Raw genomic sequence first — 18,067 nt, 5'->3', positions numbered from 1 at the left:
GCCGGCAGGTTTCGATATTTTAAGTTAATTTAGGCGTTAATAAACTGTTTCAGGGGAGTGATCATAAGGCGCTGCATCGGCAGCACTGTGTCTGTCTCCCTGCCAACTCCCAGATCACCTTTTCTGATTGGTTGATCTGGCTCGTCGTGCAGCAACCAACTCCAGCAGCTGTTGCCTGTGAAGAGCGTCACACGTGTCAGATCCTCAGAAGCTCATGAGGCGCTGCTTCAGCTGCTACGATGCTGCTGTAGATGTGCTGCATGACCTTTTGATGTGTCTTGATGCGTGCCAACCATTGACTTTACATGTAAACCAACTGCTTTTGCTGCTTCAGCCGTGTGTGGTGGGAATGTAGCCTTAAGCTGCCAATCTCTGGACAGTTTGTGATCCAACATGACGTTGGTGGATGGATCAAGACATAATGTTCCAGATTTTCTTAATCGGATTCAGGTCTGTGGTATGGGTGGGCCAGCCCATAGCTTCAATGCATCATCTTGCAGGAACTGCTGACACTCTCCAGCCACATGAGGTCTAGCATTGTCCTGCATTAGGAGGAACCTAGGGCCAACCTCACCAGCATAGTGTATATTCTCACAAGGGGTCTGAGGATCTCATCTTGGTACCTGGCAGTAATGCTACCTCTGGCAAGCACACGAAGAGATGGGTCTGGAAAACAATGAGTGTCTCCAGTTTTTAACTAGCTGTACTCTTCAGCAAACAGGAAAAAAGGAGACCAACAGACAGATCACATGGAAATAAACAACTCTGTAAAGGAGAAATGCTGCAAACATAGAAAAAGCAAAATGTAAAGTGGAAACATTATGTAAACCCGAACCTGCTGCAAGCACATAAATGATGGTAACGCACAAACATGCTGAGGAAAAATGCTGCAAGTAGAAAAACAACTACTTTTTAAAAAACAGTATAAATAAAATGCTATAAAAGATTTAGGGAAAAGAAAACGTACTTTCTCTCTGTTTCCAAATGTCCTGTTTATTTTTTTTTTCAACACATCAGGTCCTTAAGACAGTAATTTGTAGTAATGTGTATGTTGTACTACCATATGTGGTGATGATCGCCCTCCATTGCAGTCTGAAATTCTTCTCTTATGTGATGCCACTTTTCTTAACTTGCAGTTGTCTATACCACCTGCAGCATTATTACTTTGCATATGTTTTTTGTCTTTGCAGAAGGCTTTGTGTTTGCAGGGCGTTTGCACTTTGTTACCCTATATTTTTCATGATTGCAACATTCTTTGTAGCATTAATATTTTAGATGTATTTGGTTTATGTATCTGTGTGCCGTTGTCTAGTTTGGCCTAGTCTTATATTTGTGTAAAAGTACTTTTTGAATTTGCTGTGAATCAATGTAATTGCTGTGTTTTCACTCCTTGGCTACCATGTTAAGTTAAATCAGAGAAAGTCCCATCCACTGTAACTCCAACTTGCATCAAACTCAGAAAAGAAAACACGATAATAACACAATGGCAGAGGAAGCATTTTTCAGATTGATGAAGGAGGAGATTAAAGTGCTTTATATTACTTGGGAGACCAATCAAAAACATTTTTATGCTTTGTCAGTGCCTCAGCCAGCTGATCCTCAAAATTATCCTTTATGTTATAGTTACCTTAATCCACTGTACTGTAAACCCAAGAGTCCCATAGGGTATGGTAAAACCTTTCGTGTTAAACAAAAATGTACATTTCTCTCAGCTTTACATACCTTTTTAATTGATAAACAGCTCTTTTCTCATAATACACTGCACCATTGTTTTCAGCCTGCAACAGGTTTACTTTATTATTTTTGCTTAATTTTTTGTTATTTTTCTAAATGGTTCATGCACTGTTTTGATATCTTCCAAACAGCTACTGTGAGCTGAAAATGCTGTTGTCAAAAAAAAAAAAAAACTGCCATTGAAAGACTTCAGTAACGCCTCCAGCTCACTGTGGATCGCTTCATAGCCTTCATGTCTGACTACAGGCATAAAGAACAAATCTTGTGTCTAAATGTCATCAGTTTCCCATATTTCAGTTAGTCATTTTACTTTACTTACATAGCCATTTAAAAAGGCATTCAAAGTTTTATTCAAACTATATAAAGATTTTTGGGTTTTTTGCTGCTGCTGAGTCTATGTATTTTTATTAATTTTTTTTAGCTTTATTGTGAGCTGATTAACCTGAGTATCCTCTGGCAGAAAACATCCAAATGCCTTGGGAGGCTTGTATCTGAAAATAAATCAATGCAATCAGCACCCAGCCAACAAGAAGCTTGTTAGCTGTTAATGAAAATATGCACGTTAAGTCAGTATCAGATTCCATAAATATTAATTCTGTTGTTTAGAAAGAATACGTGATGAAAATATTTTTATTCCCTCTGCAAACAGTCGAGAGTATTAAGGGTTTTTAGAGTCATGGTATCGGCCTCCATCCTCCCAGCTGGCGGTATCGATTAGACAAGAGGAATGATGGGTTTGGTGCTGCTTTGGGATTAGCATTTATGAGAAGAGGTGTGGACCTCTCTTCATTTCTGCTCTAAGATGATATCAAAGTGTCAGCATAAGCTCAGTCAGACTGAGGATGGGGGAAGTCTGTCAGGTTTGGTTCTAAGACTCAAGATTGGAGCTCAAGGCTTTTTGTTCTTTACTTTTGATAGAAACCAAATTCCTTTGTGAAATTTTCAAATATATCTTTAATTTGTATTCATGATATAGGAGCTTTAAGTCAGAGCGAAACATTAACTTTTGATAAATGTTGTTTAATCTCCTTATTGGAAGCAGCTGAAATCAAAGAAAGTCACTCCTGGAGACATGTGAACTGTTCCCATGTTCCAAACTTCATTTCCGTAGATATGTAGTTACTCAAATATATTATATTTTAATGACTACAAACTTTAGAGAAAAACCATTTGATAAAACCTTTTGATAGTCACGCAGCCTCCGCTGCATGACTATCGTTATTTAAAATGTTGCATCATAGCTGCACCTCAAATGTCTGCAAAATGGTCTGACTTATGATCCACTCTGTATTGACTCTCCATTTGTAGCGATTGACTCTCCATTTGTAGCGTCCTTGTCACTTCTTCTCTGTTGTGATCAAAAGATAACCCCAGCCACAGTTGGGTCACCACCAGTTACAAAAACTGGTCCACTCTGCTGTTGCGTTCGTGTACTGACTCCAGAAAACTGTCAGCCTGTATAATTGGTTAGATCCCATTTATAAGACGACCAAACAAAATGTTGTCTTATATTCGGGCCATTACGCTATGAGACACTATAGAACATTGTTCATCCATTTTCCTCCAACAGATAGTAGAACACATGCAATTCTACTCTGTCTTTTAAGACAATAATAATACCTTTTAGCAGATTCGTTCTTTTGATTTTAGCCATACAGTAGATGTTGAATGCATCCAATGACTGGAACATAAATTCCCTCTCTAACAGAAAGTTTTGTCTTTTGATTCAGGTTTCCCAATCACAGGCATTGCCACAATCTAAATATCAATCTCATGGTTCCTTTTTTTCTTTCAAAAAATGTATTTATTGAAAATTTAGCAATTGCATGATCTGCAACATGTAACAAACAATAAAAGCATTGCCTAGGCACTATGTTTAAACCAAATTAAATGAAAGTTCCCGTAGTTATGATGTCAATACAAGCTGGCACTCTGTGCATTGGCTGGGTGATGCAAACCCCATCTAAATATATGTTTCAAGGCAAATTCAAAAGGTCCTACGGAGAGAGGACAAACAACAGCGACCAGATCCTTAGTGAAGGCATACATAGGTTTGATGATAATATCATCATATGTTTTTACTTTTCAGAAGCATTTTTATTTTGTTTTTTTCATTGTTTGAATTTTCCATCTTTGACTTTTCAGTGTCTGAATGTTTATTGTTTGCAAAATTTCTGCTGTGTAATGCCAAATGTAATTATGTCACTATGTTATTTTGATCCACTATTTAGCTTGTAGCTGTGAGCTGCCTTGTTTTTATTGATTCCAATTCAAAAAAGTGTTCATCCTCCCCTTTTGCTGCTTATCAGCATGAATTTCTTGCAGCTTTTCTACCTAAACTAAAATGATACATTTTTCTTATAGCAAACTTTTGATATTAATAATATTTAAGACTTTGCACATGCCTCAAGCTATAGACTATTTTTTATCCTTTAACTAGGAAACAGTCATCATAGGGAACATGAATGGATCAAATGTGTGATTGATGCCATCAGTGAGTAAAGGGAAACTGGTGGAGGCAGCCATGGATAATGTTATGATCAGGCCCCTTATTTAAAAACAGTCTCTCAAAAACACTCTTCTTTTTCCCTTCATATTTAGACAAACCTGGTTTGTCCTTGTGATTGTTTCTGCCAGGATCTTGATTTGCAGTGATTCGTCTCCGTCTACCTGTATGTGAGCTAGCTGGGGTTGGCATGGAAACAAGGAAAAAGGATGTTGGTTGGTTTGGCAACAGTGAAAGCCCTGATGTGTGGAAGACAGCAGATGATTAGAATCTCTACTTATTGATCTTCAAATCACTGGTAATTGTTAGCTACATTAGAGCATAACTGGATGTTTGGTCTGACTACAAGATGTAGCAGGGCTGTGTTGTCTCTCTGCATAATGTTATCTTTGGTAGGATGTAATTATACTGTCAGGTCACGCCAACCCTTCTGTCCAGCATTGCTTTTGTTTATTGAGGTTTGCAGATGTAAAGAACACCACAGTAAGATTAGGGTTTGTACTCTGTCTTTGTCTTTTCAACGTCCTCAGCATTTTCTTTTTCATCTATTCCATTAAAGATTTACTGCCGTCTCCTGGATCCTCACTCCCGCCCAGTTTGGGTGAAGATTTAGCTGCTTGGCAGACAGCCTCACATTTGTCTGTAGAATACCTGGACATATGGAATAGTTTGCAGTTGACTAAAAGATTGCAAACTGCCAAAGCCCTGTCTCTGCACTCTAAACCTATCCAATGATGCTGGCCAGTCTGGGGAGTGTTTGTGATGATATGCTGTTTGGTTTTTAGTGTTGTATGGCCAAACAAGTCTAGAGCTTCACGTATCAGACAAACTGCGCTGCAGATCTTGAGCTAAATTTAAATGCAATTTTTCAAACCTAAGTTTTAGAGGACAACCATTATAGATTATTTAAGGCTGATGCTGATAATAAAAATTCTGATACCGGTCAAATAGATCCCAGATGTGCGGTGCTTATTGTTCCGGGCTGATTCATTGGGCCGATGCTGCATTTTTTGTCCTTGATTTACCATGTAAAAAAGGATACCTCACTACATGTTCCTTAAGTCTTAATTTCAACTTTTTTTTTTATTTTTTTTAAAGGCGATTTTCTTGTTCAAGCCTTCCAAACAAGTCATATTTTTTTATTCAATGTCTTGTCACAAACCTGACTTAGATTTCTTGGCATTGTGTTTAAATACACCTGTATGTTTTACAGCAGCTAAATTCTGATTATTTTGAGGAGACCATAGTAATGAAGATCAGCTAACTTAGATGTTAATATGTCAGGTCTTCATAGCTGCCTTTACCTGAATAGCAATGTGATGTGCTTTATGACATGTGCCCCGATTCAGCTGCAGTTTTAGCTTTCCTCCAGATAAGAAAGTGATGTTCTATCTCACCCCCTAATCCTTTTTCTGATGTTTGCTCAGCAAAAGATGGCTATAGATAAGCAAAAATTAGGTCAAACAGCAGAACACTGCAGAGGGGTTATTGCACAAGACCCTTAGCTCCATTAAGATAAAAACATAAGGGTAGAACAGACACAGAAGATGAAAGAACAGGCAAAATTGTGTATCAGGCCCAAATTTTTACAGGGTGGTAAAAGGTAACAAAAGCTTTGGAGTCTGGATTTTGTGCCCGCATGAAATGCAAGTTGGTATGGTTTACCTGCTGCAAGGGACCACTGCCTTTCCCTGATGCGAGGCAGAAAGTGTTCAATATGCAGTTCACGCTAAGGCTATCACTCAGCCTCTAAAATGCCAAGGTGCCACATCGATGATGGACAAGTGGGTGCTGAGGGGAACAGCTGCTTCTAATAATAGTTTCATCCCCAAAGAGACCGTAAACCCTCACACAGCACAAACACACACAGCCACCAACAAGCAGGTCACACTGCCTGTTATTCTGTGTTCTCAGCTTTATGAGACAGCGCTTTCTTGCTGCTGCCTTATGAGACGTAATGCCAGCTCTGGTTTTATTATTGCCTATAACAGCTCCAGTGATTGGCTGATTGTTTTATTAGTTCTGCTGAGACAGTTGTTTGGATGTAGCTGTCTGTTTAAACTAGATTCCAGCGTTGATAAAGCTCAAATTGATATTTGAGCTTTCTTTGTCTTTTAGACATGTACAAAAAAATAGCCAATAGGTTATGTTTTGGTAATAAAATATCCTGTTGATTCTCATCCGAACCTGCTTCAGATGGGAAACAGTAAGTGTTTGAGAATTTTTTTAACACATTAGCTCTCTTTACACATTCAGAAAAGGTACTATTCTTGTGCAGTTTCTTGTGAGCAGTATTCTTCTGAAAATGAGTGCAAATGCTGGCAGAAGATCTAAAAAAAACATAAAGACCTTTGAAAACGTGGAGAACATGTGATCAAGATGAATGATCAACATCTGTTCACTGGTTTACAATTTCACCCTTCATAGCTGAGGTGAATATTTCTAAATAATTATGATGCTCTTATAATTTCTTAATGTCTCATCTGAACTTACGTTTCAAAAGCTAAAAGTAATGTAGATGTTCTGAAGCTATATGTTTAGTTAACTTTTTAGCAGGCTACTTTTATATCTACATTTTGTTTCATTTTGCCTCATTCTTGGTCAAAAAATTTGAAACAAGCTGTGTATTTTGGAACTGCAGTATATTCTTTATCCTGTTTAACATTTTAGTTTACTTTTCTTGTTTTTCCTTGTCTTCTTTATTGTATGTTTATATTTTTCCATTTACACACAAGGATTAAATTGTTGGCGACCCTAATTTGATCAAAGAAAACCCCACAATGGTAAAAAAAAATAGCTTTAATCTGACAGTTGTAATAATAAAAAAAGTTTATGAAAATAAACAAACTAAAGTCAGGCATTTCTTTTCAGACTCATAAGCAGGCCTGGACAACAAGTGATGGAACCTCTAAAAAAGACAGAAAATAATATCACATGTTAAATCAATGCATCCCCACTAAGTAGCATCAGAGGTGTCTACAGACTTGAAATCAGACTACATAAAGAGCTACAGGTGGTCACTGTGCATTTTAAAGACATGGCGTGCATCACACTCAACATGGACCAGAGGAAGCAAAGAGCTATGCTCTGGTTGTTGGTTTACTGTGAGTCAATTACAGTAAATAAAAGTGGGAAGTCTGACAGGAATCCTGGAGGAGAATTCCTTTGTGGGGCTGCTTTGCTTCATCTGGCACAGGGCATGTTGAATCTCTGCATCACACAATGACTTCTCAAGACTATAAAGGTATTCTAGAAGGAAATGTACTGCCCAATGTGAGAAAGCCTGGTCTCAATCACAGCTCATGGGTCTTGCAACAGGATAAGGACCATAAAGACTAAGCTAAAGACACCCAAGAGTGGCTTAGAAGAAAACATTGGACTATTCTGAAGTCACCTTGTATGAGCCCTGGTCTAACTACTATTGTGAATCCTTGGAAGGAGCTGAAACCTGAAAAAATGGAGTGGAGGAGTGGAGCAAAATACCTGCAGAGAGGAGCGGAAATCTCACTGACAGTCTCAGGAATCTTTTAATTGCACCAACCTATTGCCTCAGTAGTTTGGTGCAGCAAAATATTCATTTAAATGTACCTCATTATTGTCCATGCTGGTTTTATTGGTTTTATTGAGTTTATTTCTTAAAATCAATTTTGGTGAAGCAATGTCTGACTTTCCTTTTTTTTTCATTTTTATTGGATTTGTATCTATTACTTTTGTCATAGTCAAGTTATTTCTTACTATTGTTTTTTTTTTTTCTTATAATAAGTGGGAACCACTATTTGTCCATGTGTGTATTTGTTCAGTTTCAGTTCAGTAGCTTTTATTAGTCCCAGTATGGGCAATTTTGTGCAGTAGTAGTAAACCTTTCACACACATGTTCACATTTCACAAATCACAGATAAAAAATAAAAGAAGCACAAGAGACACATAAATATTTAAAAGATAAAAGTAAGGTGGATAAAAGAGACAGAAATGTAAAAAAATTTAAATAAATAATAAAAAGTTAATAAATATGTGCAAATGAGAGCATAGACCTGAATGCATGCAACATATGGCTATCTGCTTTTCCTGGTAGAGGTTGTGACCTATTTTAATGTTCTCTTTTCACAAAACCAAGTCTTTTATTGAGGGTTTCACTAAAAAATTTTGAAAAGTAGCTGACTGACCCCAAAAGACTTATTTTTGATAAAATGTTAGATCTTTAAGGCGTAGGAGTTCCACAGCAGCCATTCTGTTTGCTCTAAAGCCCAAATATCTCCCTACAGTAGCTGTGTTCTAGTTAAAACAGTTATCAGGTCAAAGCTGTTGCCTTCTTTATGCCATAGCCTCACTCATCTAGATGTTGTACAGTGACCTCTGAAGGTGCAGATGTCCCTAAAGCACATGCACCCTTTTATTTTTGTTTTTTCTTTTTAAGAAAGTTAGTCTCCTCGAGCTTTCTGAAAAATGCAAAGGTAAGCAACTTAGCAAACTGCAAGGGTGCTGAAAATGTTAACTAGTGGTCAGAACGATCTTAATGGCTGCTCTGCCGTGTTAGATCAAGCAAAGATGCTACATGCTCTGTATCAGACATTTTTAGCAGCAGTTTTTAAAAACATTTAATCAATTCACTTCATAGCGCCAATTCACCAGATCATACAGTCAGATTGATTAAAAGTTTTCTATCTAAGAAAAACCAGTGATTGCATCGATTCATTGACTCAAATGAAATCCCTCATACTAAGCATGCTTGTAGCAACAGTGGAGAGGAAAAACTCCCTTTTAACAGGAAGAAATTTCCAGCAGAACTAGGCTCAGTGGGAGTGGCCATCTGCTGAGGCCGACTGGGGTTCAAGGAGATAGAGTCTTCAACTCTATTTATGAAAGCCTGATCTGGAATGACTAACAATAACTGACTAAAATCCAATAACTGGACATTTTTGGCAAATATCGCCTGTTTCTCACTTGTCACCACTGTGATGGGATGATGTCAGCCTCATAGCTTGGGAGTTTTGGGGGAGGATGGGTCTTGCTGCTGGTGGCTTGTACAGCTGCCCAGCTACTGGGGAGACTGGGCTCCCAGCTGGGATACACTGGAAAAATGTGGCTGGATTGTTCAGCCAGGTGACAGGTGCCCCGTATCTTACTTTGTACCTCTTTGGCTTAAGGGCTGTTTTGCTGCAGACTTAGTACCATTGCGTGGTGCTTATTGGTATCCCGTTGAGGAGTGTGATTTCTACTGGGGGCTGCTGCTGCTTTTAGGGTTCAGAGGCTACATGCACCTTACTACCGTTAAGCACTAAACGTAGTAGGATTTCCACCCTTCTCCCCTCTCCAGGTGACATAATCCCCAACACAAATGCATCAAATCCAGATACAGATAAAAGAAAATTTTACAGATTTCTTTATTCTCAGTGCAAAACATACTAGCATATGTGCTTAACTGCTTCAGATTCTACTTTGCACTATTCAACTACTTTTACATTTGGAATTTACAAACAATTTCTGCAAGCGTTTGTTTTTAGGCCACCAAGCCTAGTTTGTGGGGATTACATTGTTGGGATATATTGCCAAAATGGAGCTAAATCAGTGGGGTGAGCCATCTGAAACCATCCCCCTTGTTAGCCACCTGGAACCCATCCCCCTTCTCTTCTCCAAAACAAGAACAAAGAAGACCCGGCCCACTGTAGGAGGCGGCCACCTCAAATGGACCAATCAGCCGAATACTCCAACAGGAAGTTCCACCATGTCACTCATGGCACAGACAAATCAGCCGTTACTTCCACAGGAAGTGCTCCCGTGTCACACATGGTTTAAAAGCCATGCTCGAGAAGACTTCTTCCTCTTTTCCGGTGGGTTTTTAACCCGATAGGAGAGGCTCCATTTCACATGAAATACCAGAAGAAAGCTGACTGGAAGTAGCTTGTGTTTTCCTGCGTCAAAAGTCACGGATCGCAGTGTTTTTTATCGTGCATAGCGGCTGCGCCAACTGGGCAGACAGAAGCCTTTGAAGCTGACCGCGGAGTGAGTTTTGTTTTCCCCTTTCCTTGGACGAATCGGCTGAGAGGACGCTCTTTTGCCGACCACCTCCTAAAATCCATCCTCTTCAACTCGTGAGCATATCAAGCCCTCTGCTGTAGCACCGAACTGACTGAACTTTCCAGAGGGGCGGACCGGTGGCAGAGAACCCTCTGCGCGGCAGAAACCAAGCCGCGGTTGCCTTGGAAATGCCAGCCTTTCACGGACGAGGAAGCATCTCACAGTAAAATCAATTTCCTTTCCTTTTTGATGCATTCGAAGTGCTGCTCAGGCGAGAGTCAGGCAGATTCAGGGTTTTGAATTAATGCTGATGTTTTTTTTATCTGTGCTGATTAAGAGTTTGTTCATTTGGTTGAAATAAGTGTGTGTTTCTTTATTCTCTTTCTTGCTTTCCTGTCCTCTTTGTTGTTTCTGCTTTGAGATAGTCATAAAGTTATCACATTCAGCCACGTGGGGTCCCGGTGGATGCCGCAATCTTGATTATAGGTTGTCCCTCCCCCATTTCTCTTTGTTCCCCTCACTGCGTGGAGAACAAAGGGGGGTGGTCCCTCATTTAGCTACACCCATTCACACACTAAACGATTTCTGCTGCTATTGTTAATACATGTTTAATAATTTTACCAATACTAAGCTGGATGTGTTAATATCTGGCATATTTTGGACAATCTCAGACGCCAGTAAACGGACTCTTATGGTTTTATTTCTTTGTTTCTATCTCGTTTAGTTCTTTATTTTCAATTTTTCTTTTAAACTAGTCATTTAATCTACCTCGTGTTTATTTTTCTAGTAGTGTGTAGTGTTTGCATAGATGTTAGATTTCTGTAATCCTGAATTATTAGAATAAAGACAACATTGGTTAATCTGTAGTGGTTTTGGTCATTCATATAACGGAGGGTTTATCACTCAGCGCAAATCCTCCCCCTTTTGGTAATAGTGCGAATAAACAGAGATAGAAGGTTCTTTATTGATAATTTAATAGCTTTGCTGATAACCTAACCGGGGCCACTAGACTGGTGGATACCTGGATTTTAACACAAAATTAAGCAGCAGATGGCTAATGTGACCGAGGCTTTGTATGTATTAATTAGGACATTGTTATCCAAGGTATGGATCTGCCAGAAAAAAAATTTATCCTAGACACAGTTTGCTTGGGTTAGAGGTGCTCCTGAGGCCCTTTCTCAATGACAACCCCTTTAATTTGTTTACACCAAAAGAAGTCTCACACATCAATAAAGCAAACTTGTGCTTTATTGATTCCATGCATCAGGAAGTAATCAGCTTTGGGTGTGACTTAAAAATTTGAAACAAAATGTGAAAATTCACTATTACTTCATGACTGAACAAAATGGTAAGAGGTTGTTCAGAAAGGGCCAAGTGGGTTTAGTATAACTTCTTTACCCTTCTAACACCTTTGAAACCCTCAGAAGAAGTTGAGAAGTGTCTCTCTGTAAAGTAAAAGTAAAATGTCTGAGTTGTCCTCATACTTCTCTTCGCCAATTTATCTTAAAAAGACAATAGATCACTGGATGTAAAAACAGCCTGTGTTGTAATGTAAGTAATCGTGATTCTTTAAAGTAAAAAAATAAGACCAATTAGTCTGGAAGTGTTCTTAAAAGCAAGTTTCCTAGCTCATACCTTTTATTTTCATGGTGTAGTTTCACCAGGCTCCTATTTGTTCCAGTCAGCAGCTAATTTAACTGCTTGAACACCTCAAGACCTCTGACAAAATGCAATTTGATGCTTTAGAATTACATAAATGGAGGAAGCAAACAGGACTCCTCCAGTGTTTTAATGGACCCGGCTGGAAAGTGAGAACATGAGTGGAGTGCCTTCCTGATGTTAACTCTGAGAGCAGGAGACAGCAGTAAAACACGTGTTCCCCAAGGCTCATACATCACTTATCAGATCCCCAAGTAGTAAAAAAAAAAAAAACACTACAGACAATTCACCCTGTTTAAGCTGCTGGAAATCTTTCTGTTGGACGTTTTCAGGGCTGATGTATCAGACCACTAAGTCTGGTCCAGTGCATGCTAGCTCTTCATATCCATAGCAAACTTTATACTGAATTATCTTTGCTGTTTAGGGGAACAAAATCCTTATTTGAACACTTTGAGCCAATTTTCTTACATATTATTTTTATTATTGTTATTTACAGAATTATTATAATTTCCACCAATTTAATTAATTCAGAACTTCATATTTTTTAACACTCATTTAAACTGCTTGTATCTCATGCAATTCTCTCACCTGAATAGGGCAGAGAACTGCTAAAGAGTGAGCTTGTAATCTTTGCAGATCACTTGCAAAGCGCCCAATCATAGCATATGCATTTTTTTTCTCCCACAAAAGCAATTTAGCATTCTTCTTTGAAATTTAAAGACCAGTTTGTTTGACAGATAAACGTTTATGCAGAATAGGTTATTCTGAAATTACATGCTGCCTAATACTTTAAAAACAACAAAGACCTTTTTAAGCTACTTTACCCATATTGAAACAAATACATATAGAGCTCAATCATGACTCTTTTATTGCATCACTCCACCATTCCTCTAAGTCACAAAAATGAATGACTGGTTCCAGCAGTTGAAGAGTGAAGGTAGATGCATGGACGGCTGCCTCTGAGAAGCAGGTGAAGCTGGGAGTTCCAGCTGTCTGAGGAGACTCAGAAGGAAGTGGAGCATGTAGGCCAGTGACTTTTCTCGTTGCTTAATAAGAGCTGACATTGCACAGCATAACTCACTTCTGCAGTATCTGCTGCTGCTGGAACACATTGTTTTTTATGAGGGAGGTACAGCAAGAGTTGGATGCTATGGCACCAGCATTATGAATCAGCAATACCAGTGACACACACAACACAGTTTTATTACTAAATACTCTGATGAATAAACATTTAAACCCTCTATGTGGCAAAGGGCAGATGTTTGCTTCAGAGATCAGATTAGGAGTGAAAATAAGTGTGTGATGTTTTTCCTTTGGCAGAGAACTAATCAGGGGTTGCCAAAATACAAAGAAGAATAAAAAATCCGTCGTCGTTTTGAACAAAGACGTTTTTTAGCTTTATTCAGCTGTAAAATATACTTTAACCCATTTAGGCCTAAAACGCCTGGAAAAAACACCTTAAAAACCTATGGCCGATTTTAAAAAATACCCCTAAAACCTGAAGTTTTTCTGTAAATTCAGCAACTGTGTCAACGCCTAGTAAATTATTGATATCTCAGCTTCTGTAGCAGATAGAACTCAAAATATATTTTATCTTTGAAATTCTTCCAAAAAAAAGTGAAAAGCAGTAATAAAAAAATAAAAAATTCAACCTTTATTTTTTCCATATGTGATCATGTCTTCATTGAGAATGTGCAATATAAAACGTTTTTAAAATAAAGAACAAACATTACATAAATAACTATCTGATGATTACTTATTAACAGTATTATTATGCATAATAATGCATATGTCTGTGTTATAAATTGCATACAACTTACCTCCAGATGGCCACAAATCTGTCCCGGGACATATTTTGGGGGAACTGCGTCCTGAAGAGAGGTTTACTCTGTCGCCAATAATCTCTTCGTACTGGCAACACAAGAAGTCCTATGCCCATACACAGCCCAATAAATGTCTTCATCTCCGTCACAGTCACGGGTGACCACTTTGCCATCTTTGCTCTTGTTGGAGTTTGGTTTGTTTGGTCACTGTACCTATTCGTCTCGGTAACAAGATGCATCCAAAGTTCTTCATTAAAAATATGCTCAAATGCCTGCAGCGGTGTGGTGTCTGCAGGCAAATCAACTTTCACTCCAGGTGTGCGGTTTAAACACTCCGTGCATTGCGGTGGTAGTTCGATTGGTTCAGCGCGTTCAATGTCATCATTTTCATCTATACCGTCATCAAAGCCGACACACTCCTCAAAATCACTGCCTTCCGACATCTCTTCTCTGTCAAACTCCTCCATGTTTGCTTGAAAAAAACTTCTTTCTTCTTGCTTGACTTATATGCTCTCCCGGCGTCAATGGTAGAATTACGCAACAGCGCCCCCGGCTTGAATGGTAGAAATGCGGTAATGCTTTCCCGGCCTAAATGGGTTAAAACAGAGACTGAAACAAACAGAGATGAGGCATATATACTGTAGTTTTTTTTAACAAGCTGAAAGTTTAGTTTAACAGGTGGTGCAGGTGGTGTTCAATGACTATTTTTCTATGATTTGAACAGTGTTGGGAACCTGACTTAAAAATTACCTATTTATAGTAACTTCTCAAAACTAAATGTGCCGTAACTGTCGTGGTTCTTGGCACTTATCCCCTTCGAGATGTTTCCATTGCTGACTGGTAAATCCCTCCCGACCTGCAGCAGTTTCACATTGTGATAAACTGTTTAAATGTCCCTTGTTGCATCTGGTTGAATTCGGGGTTTTCTGTTTTCTCGTCATTACAGTAACTGAGTTACTAACTCGGTTACTGCACAATCAAAGTATGCAGTTTTTTTTACAATCTAAATGTTCTCATACTTTAAATGAATTATCAAATATCAAACGTTTGATATTAAGTAATGAATTAAATAATAAATTAAAAGGATTATAGTTCTGAAAACAAATGTACACTAATCAGCACCATTTTGCTGAGTATGATGGAAAAAGTGGCATATAATTTTATAGCGGTGTTAACATTTGCTTGTTTGTAATAAAAGGACAACAAAGTAAATTAGATGTTTCAGAACTTTATATTTTTGCATGTTGAGAGGCTTCAGAAGACTTTAAAATAGCTGAGAAATAATGCTTTTTGAGCAATTTAACGACACAAAATACACTTCCAAATAGAATTAAAAAGAGGTTAAACTCTTCAAAAAAGTGAATAACAGAAAGTAAAGAGCATGTGGGCAGCCAGCTGTGTTGAGATAATGTGAGAGGTTTCCTTGGAATAGAGCTGCTTCTAACCAATGTAAATAAAGTCATCTGAGTCACAAACATTTAGCCTTTGACCTCAGCGAGTGCTTTTCTGTAGGGACGCTGCAATTGCATCCGTGGCTGTGGGCCATAGTTTCTCCAATCAGTCTGTGTTCAAAACATGCTGAACAGCCGCCCACCTTGCTGCCCCTCAGCTAGTCAGCGTCTGGTATGTGCATCTCAGCTCCGCGCTTGTCACTGCAGTAAAAACCTTTCGCTATTGCAGTGAGAATGCGCATACAAAAAGTTGCTTTAATTGATCCAGCTAAAATAAATAGGAAATAACTCAAGAGAGCTATAAATAAGGGAAAAGTGGTGTTAGATCTCATTATCAATGAAAAACTTGGGCAGTTACGCCATTATTATGTAACAGTGTTACTTCTAACAATGCTTTTGACCCTTTTTAACTACACATTTTTCACATCTCATTACAGAACAAATAGTATGGAAAGACAAAGGGAAATTTGGATAGAAGTACAATAAGCAGTTGAGTCCCTTTTATTACAATGCATAAAAACATTTTTTTTTTGAAGATTTGCAGATTACTTTTTTGAATTTGTGGGTTACTTATTAAAAACATATTTGATCATCATCTAATATGATCAAATATCATCTGCAGTTAAAATAAACTTTTACAACTTGGACATTTCGGTGATGTCATTGATATACAAAAGAAAAAATAAAGGTCCAAGGAGAAAACCTTGTGGTACTCTACTTACTTCTACAAATAGTTTTCTGTCCTTCAGGTAACGTCTCACCGCTTCTCTGTTTCCATATTTCTAAAACTTGCCCGATATTATTTTATGATCTAATGTATCAAAAGCTTTTCAGATCAACAAACATACTAAATATGTTATTTTTTTATCTAATGCTGTCTGACAGAGGTTGATCACAAAACTAGTCAATCCCAAGGAGGTAGTTGCATCTATAAAGCATTCTGGACATTTTGGTTTTCAAGAGCACACTAAATGAAACACAAAAAATCCTCTTAGGTATCAAGAAGTTAATAAAGAACTTACATAGTTCTGTTTCTGTTCCTCATCAGGATTACACCATCACCATGTATTTCCAGCAGTCCTGGAGAGATAAGCGCCTCTCCTACACTGGCATTCCCCTAAATCTGACCCTTGATAACCGTGTGGCAGACCAGCTCTGGGTTCCTGACACCTACTTCATTAACGACAAGAAATCTTTTGTTCATGGGGTGACGGTCAAGAACAGGATGATCAGACTACACCCTGATGGAACAGTGCTCTACGGCCTCAGGTAATGTCTAATTCTTTCTTTTCACTGTAAAACTTATGGAGGTTATTGAATTGTAGCCTTATTCTTTGCACATTTGCTTTTTGCTTCTCTATAATCCATTATGCTGCATTTAAAACTGATGTCTTTGGCTGTAATAAACCTGCATCTCTTTGCCATTTTCTTAGAGAAAGCAAATTGTAGCCTCATAACTCAAAACATTAAGCAGCAGCCAGACACATTTCCAACTTTTTACACAGCAACCATTTACAGTATCTATGCAGCTAAGAGAAAATATATGATATTGTGCAACTCAGCACTTGAAAAACAGTTTTGTAAGGTTGTTATAAATATTAATATCATTGAACAAAAGAGAATTTATTTGTTCTAGTGTAAATTAATTTAAACAATTCACTTCAGATTGTTATGTTGTATGAAATAGAAAACATTAAATGCTGCATTCCATCAAAGAAAATTGTTGATTGATGGGTTTAAGCACTAGGCTTCTCACTAGAGACCGGAAACACAGAGTGGTGAAAAAAATCTTGTCCATAGCGTGGAAGTGTTTTGACGGCATTGACAGATTATGTCATCTATGGTTGGGAAAGAGTTGATTATAATTGAAAATGATCAGTATTCTTGTTTTGAAGGCTGGAATATTATCCTTTATTTTTGTGTCTTGTTTGGTGCTAGATCGTCAGTGTTGTATCTGACAAAAGGCCAAATACAGCAAGTGGAATAACCATTTTCTCAGTAAATCTATTTCTAGAGGTTTTATTGACATGACATTTTCACTAGATGCCAGTAACAATCCATGCAATCCGCACATTCAAAGAAATCAAAGCATAGATGTTCAACAATTAAGTTGTTTGTAATAAAGTGAAATGACAGGGAAAAAGTATTGAACACACTTACTGAAATGAATTTAGTACTTTGGCATTGATAGCTACTAGATTCCTCCTGTATGGAGAAATTAATCACATGCATTGCTCAGGTGTGATTTTGGCCCATTCTTCCACACAATCAGTGTTCAAATCTTGAAGGTTTCGTGGACTTCTTCTATGAACTCTGATCTTTAGATCTTTCCATAGATTTTCTATTCGATTCAAGTCAGGTGACTGGCATGGCCATTCTAGCAGCTTTATTGTCTCTATGAAACCAATTTAAAATTTTCTTGGCTGTGTGTTTGGGGTCAATGTCTTGCTGATAGTTCACCCACATTTGGTCATCATCATCCTGCTAGATGGCAGCAGATTTTTATCAAAAATGTCTCTGTACATGTTTTCATTCATCCTTCCTTGTATAATTTGAAGTTTGCCAGTATCATATGCTAAAAAACAGCCCCACACCATGATGTTCCCACCACCAAACTTCACTGTTGGTGTGTTTTTTTTGGGGTGATGTGCAGCATGTTTTGACCTCCAAACATGATGTGTATTATGGCATCCAAAATGTTCAATTTTGGTCTCATCTGACCAGGCTATATAGACATACCAGTATTTCACAGGCTTGTCTAAATGTTGTGTAGCTAACTCTAAATGAGCTTCAACATGCTTTTTCTTTAGCAATGGAGTCTTGTATGGTAAGCTTTAAGGGTAAGTATTGGCATGGGTGTTTTGCGATACGATACATGT

The 18,067-nt window shown here is 38.1% G+C and overlaps 1 protein-coding gene across 1 annotated transcript in view; it reads left to right on the top strand.

Moving 5' to 3' along the window:
- The window catches only part of gabrb1 (gamma-aminobutyric acid type A receptor subunit beta1), a 67,506-nt gene that overhangs the window by 12,404 nt on the left and 37,035 nt on the right, over positions 1–18,067 (top strand). The window contains exon 4 of the mRNA XM_038290649.1: positions 16,237–16,457. Within this exon, the coding sequence (XP_038146577.1) occupies positions 16,237–16,457 (221 nt within the window). The remainder of the gene's footprint in view (positions 1–16,236; positions 16,458–18,067) is intronic.

The sequence above is a fragment of the Cyprinodon tularosa genome, unplaced genomic scaffold, assembly GCF_016077235.1.
Source record: "Cyprinodon tularosa strain WSP-4 unplaced genomic scaffold, ASM1607723v1 ctg286, whole genome shotgun sequence".
Classification (NCBI taxonomy): Eukaryota; Metazoa; Chordata; class Actinopteri; order Cyprinodontiformes; family Cyprinodontidae; genus Cyprinodon; species Cyprinodon tularosa.
Note: the sequence above shows the minus strand (reverse complement) of the source record. Positions and strands in the feature narration are given on the sequence as shown.